We start from the raw sequence: 7,004 nt of genomic DNA, 5'->3' as shown, positions 1-7,004 counted from the left end.
TATATATATATATATATATATATATATATATATATATATATATATTTGTGATTTGTTATAGAACTTGATATTATTAATTTAATTTTTATCATATAATTAAACATTAATTTTCACTGTTTTGTGCTATGTATATCAGTTACATGCCTCTAACCAATCCATATATAGTTTGCATGGCGTAAACTTCGTTTGTATGTATTAGTCTACAAATTATATAAAAAGATAAAAAGAGAAAGTGATCGAGTTAAGAAGATCTTAATTATGCGACATGCTCAACCAAAAGGGTATTAGATAAAAATCAAACCCATGATCTTTTGATGCGAGAATCATGCTCCACGTACTCAGACATCTTTTGGGGGCATTACATGCATTATTATACTTATACTCATTGTTAAAAAAAATTATTATATATTTATAGGCAAATAGTAAGTTAATTGTCAATTATGGAGAGGCATGTCCTATATAAAGAGCTCCACTTATTGGTCTTCCTTGCTCCTCATTTCTCCCCCAACTTACACATTCTGGAATAGTTGACAACTGAAGTAATAAGCAAAAGAATTAGGAATGAAGATTGAGAATGGGCAGCTGCAAGCTTGGAGGGCTGAAAGGGCAAAAATATTGGCCATTGGGACAGCCACCCCCTCTCATTGGGTTGATCAGACCGACTACCCAGATTTCTACTTTCGAGTTACAAACAGTGAACATTTGCTAGATCTCAAGCAAAAGTTTAGCCGCATTTGTGAGCTACCTTCTTCATTATTATTATTATTATTATTATTATTATTATTATTATTATTATTATTATTTTCATACTTCACGGGCACGCATTGGGTAAAAATCAACCGCATAGGCACTAGGTCGAGGCGATTTCAGCCCTAGGCGGCTTTTAGTCGGTCCGTCGACTAACCGACCGACCAGGCGCCCTAGACGTCGAGTTGGGCACCTAACTTGGCCAAGTTGGCACTCAACTCGGCTAAATATGCAATCGAATCGGCCAAGTCGGTGCCCAATTCGATCGAGTTGACGCTCAACTCGGTCGAGTGACTTTTGTTTGCCTGTTCGGTTGCTTCTCTTTTATATTCCTCCAACAATGTACTCAAATAACCATTTAACATAGTTGACTTTGATAGTAAATATACTCTGGCTGGGCTGATCGACCATACGCTTGGCTGGTCGAGTATGGCCCGGACCCGACCTCCGCTTCTCGGTTTTAGCCTATTCGGTCGGGTAGTTTTGTCCCTGTCTAATCAGGTCGGTTGTGACCTTGATTGATGGATAGCTGTCCCGTCGGGGCCGCCACGTGCTCTCTCCGGCCTGGGCGAAGAGCTAGGTGGATGCATGCCCGCCACGTGCTCGCCATGCGGGAGCTCCGGAGGTCGCCACTTTCCCCTCTTATAAATACTGCATTAATGAGGAGAGAGGGACTTTTTGGCTGGATTCTAGACTAAGCCTTAAAGAGTGTTCGGACAGTAGGAAGGTCTACTGCCAACCCGCCGAGCCTTTAAGCCATTTTGTACTTTGAATCAGGGCTTTGATCCATTTCGTAATAAGAGATTGTATTGTCCCCTTTATCTTCTTCCCGTATTTTACGTTATCAGACTTGGTTGTGAAATTATAACACTCTAACAACTCATAGCCCCGAGTGAAGAAAGTAAAAATGATATAGTCCAATTACTTGACCGCTTAGGTGTTTTAGGTGCTAAGCGCCCAACTAACGCCTAGCGCCTTCTACAATATTGTTCATGGGTATTCGCCTTTGTCCTTTGGCATAATGATCACCTCATATTTAAGAGGCTCAGAGCCTTCCACTTGAGTTAACTTTTTTTTTTTTAATCACTTGTTTTTCTTTTCTTCTAAAGAAGAATGATAATACTTGCATTTTGTTAGTAATATTTAGGTAAGAATATTCGTTGCTAGTTTTCTTCTCTTTTTAAGGACACTCGGACACTCCATTGGTTGAGTATTTTGGAGAATTTTTTATGAGGTCCCTTTGTGAAGTTAGGTTGTTACAAGCTTTCAAAAAATAATAATAAATAAATAAAACTAGATTGATTTTATTGAACTCCTCATGACTTGGAATGAGTTCATAAAGTCTAAGATACAATTAGGTGAAGCTGAAAAACATAGATTATCAAAAAAAAAATTAAAAACAAAAATAAAAATCCTTGAGAAAATTTTATTTTTAATTCCTCAACTATAATACATGTACTAATTTTGGTTCTTGACTATTATATTAAAAATTTCAAATTAGGTGCATGATTATTCAATTTGTATCACATTTGGTCATGTCATTCAAATTTGTAACTAAATTTCTGACTAAATCACCCGTGACCGGCTAATTTATTTAATTTTTATTTTAAAATTTGTTGTAATAATTTTTAAATTAAAAACTTAAGAATTTTAAAAATAAAATAAAAAACGTTGGTCACCCCCCACCTTCCTCCTTTGCCTTCGAAGGGAGTCCTCCTTTCTTCCTTCGCTCCGTCGAATACGAAGGACGAAGGGGGAGATAGGGAAAGAGAACGTCAGCCACCCCCTCCAGAGACGAAGGATGAGGGTGGGTGATGGCCGGTTTTTTTATTATAAGTTTTTTAATTTAAAAACTATTAAAATAATTTTTAAAATAAAAATTAAATAAACTAGATGGTTATTGGTGACTTGTCAATAATTTGGTCAAAAAATTTGACAGTATAACTAAATGTAATACAAATTGAATAATTATGTATTTAATTTAAAAATTTTAATAGTTACGGATCAAAATTGATACATGTATTATTCTGCAAATGATATTTCATCAAATTGAATAATTATGCACTTAATTTATGAAGTACGTGAAAAACACATGTCCACTGGATGCTGTACTTGCCTCCCACTTGTGTACTTCTACTGTAATTTTTTCCTTTCTACTGCCATATCACATTTTCTTTCATCCATATAACTTTTTTTTTTTTTTTTTAAAGTAGTGATATCTTTTATTTTGTTTTTATTGGACTTCCAGGCAGCAGAACTATGATCAAGAAAAGACACATGTTATTGACAGAGGAAATCTTGAAGGAGAATCCAAATCTATGTACATTTGGAGAACCTTCACTGAACATTAGGCAAGACATCCTGGTATCTGAAATACCCAAACTGGGCAAAGAGGCAGCCCTCAAGGCCATAGAGGAATGGGGGCAACCCAAGTCCAAAATCACCCATCTAATCTTCTGCACAAGAAGCGGCGTAGACATGCCCGGAGCAGACTACCAGCTCATCAAGCTTTTGGGCCTCAGTCCATCAACACAGCGCTTCATGTTGTACCAACAAGGCTGTTTCGCCGGCGGCACCGTGCTCCGCCTCGCCAAGGACATCGCCGAGAACAACCGGGGATCGCGCATCCTCGCCGTGTGCGCCGAGAGCTCCGCCGTCGGGTTTCGCGGCCCCAGCGCCGATCACATCGATAACCTCGTCGCGCAGGCGCTGTTCGGCGACGGCGCCGCCGCGATGATAATCGGATCGGATCCAAATCTCAGAGGTGAATCGCCGATCTTCGAGATTTTCTCGGCGAATCAGACGTTTGTCTCCAATGGCGACTATCACCTCGCGCTTCACCTCCGCGAATCGGGGCTCTCTTTCCATGGATCCAAGGCGTTGCCTTCCACCATAGCTAAGAACGCTGAGAGTTGTCTGATTAGGGCTTTTGAGGGTTTGGGGATTTCGGATTGGAATTCGCTTTTCTGGATTCTTCACCCGGGCGGGAACGCGATTGTGGATCAAGTGGAGAGTGTATTGGGCCTTGAGCCCAATAAGTTACGGGCCACGAGGGATGTTCTGCGTGACTATGGGAACTTGTCGAGCGCGTGCGTGATATTCATTTTGGATGAAGTGAGAAAGCAGTCCATTAGAGATGGGCTTAAGACCACGGGTGATGGGCTTGACTTTGGAGTTCTTTTGTCTTTTGGGCCTGGGCTCACCATTGAGACTGTAGTTCTCCACAGTGTTCCCACTTGAGATCATCATTACTTTTTATGCTTTTTTTTTTTTTTTTTTTTCCCTTCTCTTGTTTGAATAAATGCATAATGAATTAAATAAACTATGAGGAAAAGTGATGAATCTAGCAGTATATGTTTTCTCCTAATATATTCAAGTTAATGTTCTTGTAAGTTTGTGGTGTTTATTTTGTTGATAAAATTTGTGATTTAGAGGGTCTTTTATTTTTTATTTTTTTATTATTTTTTTTTTGGAAAAGGAGATTTGAGATTAAAAAGGAAAATTACACTTTTCGTCTCTAAGTTATAGGATAATTGTAGAATTTATTTTTAAGTGCTGATCGTGTTCACTTTTTGTCCTTACGTTATCATTGGCGTTACACTTTTCGCCATTTTATTAAAATTAAAATATTCAATTATTAAAATTAAAATTATAAATAAATTTAAAAATCTCTCAACTACTCATCTTTAAACAAATCAATACTTGTTTAAAAAACATTGTTGACATGTTAGGTATTGTTTTGCTCAACATAATTATATTAACATTTTTGATTGTAATAAGACTTAAACTTGTGACATTCCATATAGAATAGTAACAATGATGTCATCAAATCACAAGTTACTTGACAGTATACATTTTCTTTCCTTTTGATCTAAAATAAATTCCTTCGGAGTGTAGTTTCCAAGTAAGGAATTTTTTGTAACTTATGAGTACTTTTTCCGTTGTAATAAGAGGATTGATGATACAAAATCAAGCTTTAATGGTGTGAAGAGAGAGAGAGAGAGAATTGATAATTTCTTTTCTTACTCTATTTTATTTTATTTTATTTTAATAATGAATCTTGTATTTTTCTTGTTTGGGAGATATTTGAGATTCGACTTGTGTTTAATAAAATATGTTGCTTCGTATTGTAACCGAGTCAGTAGAACTCAACAAAATATGTTACTTCGTAATATACCTAAATGGCAATTTTTCTATACATCCCTAACTCAAGGTAGATAGATTTTAGTTATGGTCACAAAATGGGTAGGTACTCACTATAACTAATACGGAGTATTATTTATTAATTATTAATTTTAAATATAATAAAATAGATGGTTTTATATATTAGACCAAATACATCATATGACTGGGTAATCAAGAGTATTTTTGTCAACAAATACAATAATAAATAAATTGGACGGTGTGTTGCATATGTTCTTTTGATCCGTAATAAAATAATACTATTAAATAGTAAGATTAAAAGATTGAGCCCAAGATACGAGTCTAGACCTAATAGTTGCGGTATTACAAGACTTGAATAAAAGATAGATTTGCCTTTAAGAGAAGACTCAATACAAAAAGTTAGAAGATTTTAGATGATGTTGTCTGAACCCTTTGCAAGACTCCTATTTATAGTGTCCTTAAGTCCCATTTAAGCACATAAGAGCAAGCCTAGTAGTGCTAATTTTTTTCACAAGTTTTTAGAAGTCAGGTAGGATAGTTAGGAGAGGGGGAGGGGGGGGGGATAAAAGAATAGGAAAAATAAAATAAAATAATAATAATAATAATAATAATAGTATTTCTTGTTATGCGCCCAGCTAGCGCGTACAGTACATGTGCGGCAGGTGCGCCTAATCCCAATCTAAGTAAATAGTTTTTTATTTTTTTAAAAAACAAATTTACACTGGTCCTACAAATAAAAAAAAAACTTATATTTGCAATAATAAATTTTTTTCTTTATCCGCTTATCTCTCTCTTCCACCTAAGAGCAATCATATTTGTAATTTTTGGAGAGGTTTTTTAGAAGAAAAAACTTGGGTAAAGTTTTTGAATAAATGGGGATAGGGGTTTTATGGGTATTTTTCTCTTGCAAGGTTGATTTTTAATGGAGTCCACTAATTGAAAAGAATTTGGGAGAAAACTGATAGTAGGTGCATGTTCCTGCAACGCCAAATAAAAGAATAGGAAAAGTAAAATAATAATAATAATTCTTGTTATGCGTCCAACTAGCGCATGCAGTACACGTGCGATAGGTGCGCCTAATCCCCACCTAAGTGAATAGTTTTTATTTATTTATTTTAATTTTTACACTCTGTCCTACAAAAAAAAAAACTTATATTTGCAAGGAATACAATTTTTTTCTTTATCCTATTATATCTCTCTTCCACTTAAGAGCAACCATATTTGTAATTTTTGGAGAGATTTTTTTAAAAGAAAAAATTTGGGTAAAGTTTTAGAACAAATGGGGATGGGGATGGGGTTTTTAAAGATATTTTTCTCTTGCTAGGTTTTTTTAATGGAGCCCACTAACTGAAAAGAATTTAGGAGAAAATAGATAGCAAGTGGACGTTCTGTACACCTGCAGCGCCAAGCTGCACGCGCCAAATAAAAGAATAGGAATAATAATAATAATAATAATAATAATAATAATAATAATAATAATAATAATAATAATTCTTGTTATGCCCCAGCTAGCGTGTGCAGTACACGAGCGGCAAGTGCGCCTAATCCCCACCTAAGTGAATAGTTATTTATTTATTTATTTTAAATTTTTATACAAGGTCCTACAAAAAAAAAAAAATTTAAAAACTTATATTTGCACGAATACATTTTTTCTTTATCCTATTATCTCTCTCTTCAACCTAAGATTAACCATATTTGTGGTTCTTGGAGAGGTTTTTTCAGAAGAAAAAACTTGGGTAAAGTTTTTGAACAAATGTGGGAGGGGGGGTGGGGGGGGGGGTTATCGGTAATTTTTCTCTTACAAGGTTGGTTTTTAGTGGAGCCCACTAATTGAAAAGAATTTGAGAGAAAACTGATAGCGAGTGCATGTGCTGCGCACAGCTGCACGTGCAAAATGGGTGCATGAACAACCTTATTTTTTATTTTTAACTTTTTCGTGCCCTATTCCCCCCCCCCCCCCCCCCCCCCCCCCCCCCCCCCCCCCCCCCCCCCCCCCCCCCCCCCCCCCCCCCCCCCCCCCCCCCCCCCCCCCCCCCCCCCCCCCCCCCCCCCCCCCCCCCCCCCCCCCCCCCCCCCCCCCCCCCCCCCCCCCC

General features: G+C 36.9%; 1 protein-coding gene across 1 annotated transcript; it reads left to right on the top strand.

Annotated features, from left to right (window-relative positions):
• The first annotated feature begins 493 nt into the window (after window positions 1–493).
• On the top strand, window positions 494–4,178 carry LOC116015093 (chalcone synthase B-like). Its single transcript, XM_031255097.1, has 2 exons — window positions 494–736; window positions 2,996–4,178. Exons 1-2 carry the CDS (start codon window positions 562–564, stop codon window positions 3,985–3,987), a joined length of 1,167 nt encoding a protein of 388 aa, XP_031110957.1. The 5' UTR covers window positions 494–561; the 3' UTR covers window positions 3,988–4,178.
• Window positions 4,179–7,004: the final 2,826 nt, after the last annotated feature.

Source organism: Ipomoea triloba, chromosome 4 (genome assembly GCF_003576645.1).
Source record: "Ipomoea triloba cultivar NCNSP0323 chromosome 4, ASM357664v1".
In the NCBI taxonomy this organism is placed as follows: domain Eukaryota; kingdom Viridiplantae; phylum Streptophyta; class Magnoliopsida; order Solanales; family Convolvulaceae; genus Ipomoea; species Ipomoea triloba.
This window is presented reverse-complemented; position numbering and strand designations above follow the sequence as displayed.

Coding starts and splice junctions, on each gene's coding strand:
- LOC116015093 (XM_031255097.1), top strand. CDS start 562: ATGAAGATTGAGAATGGGCAGCTGCAAGCTTGGAGGGCTGAAAGGGCA. Junction 737..2,995: donor GCAAAAGTTTAGCCGCATTT/GTGAGCTACCTT, acceptor TTGGACTTCCAG/GCAGCAGAACTATGATCAAG.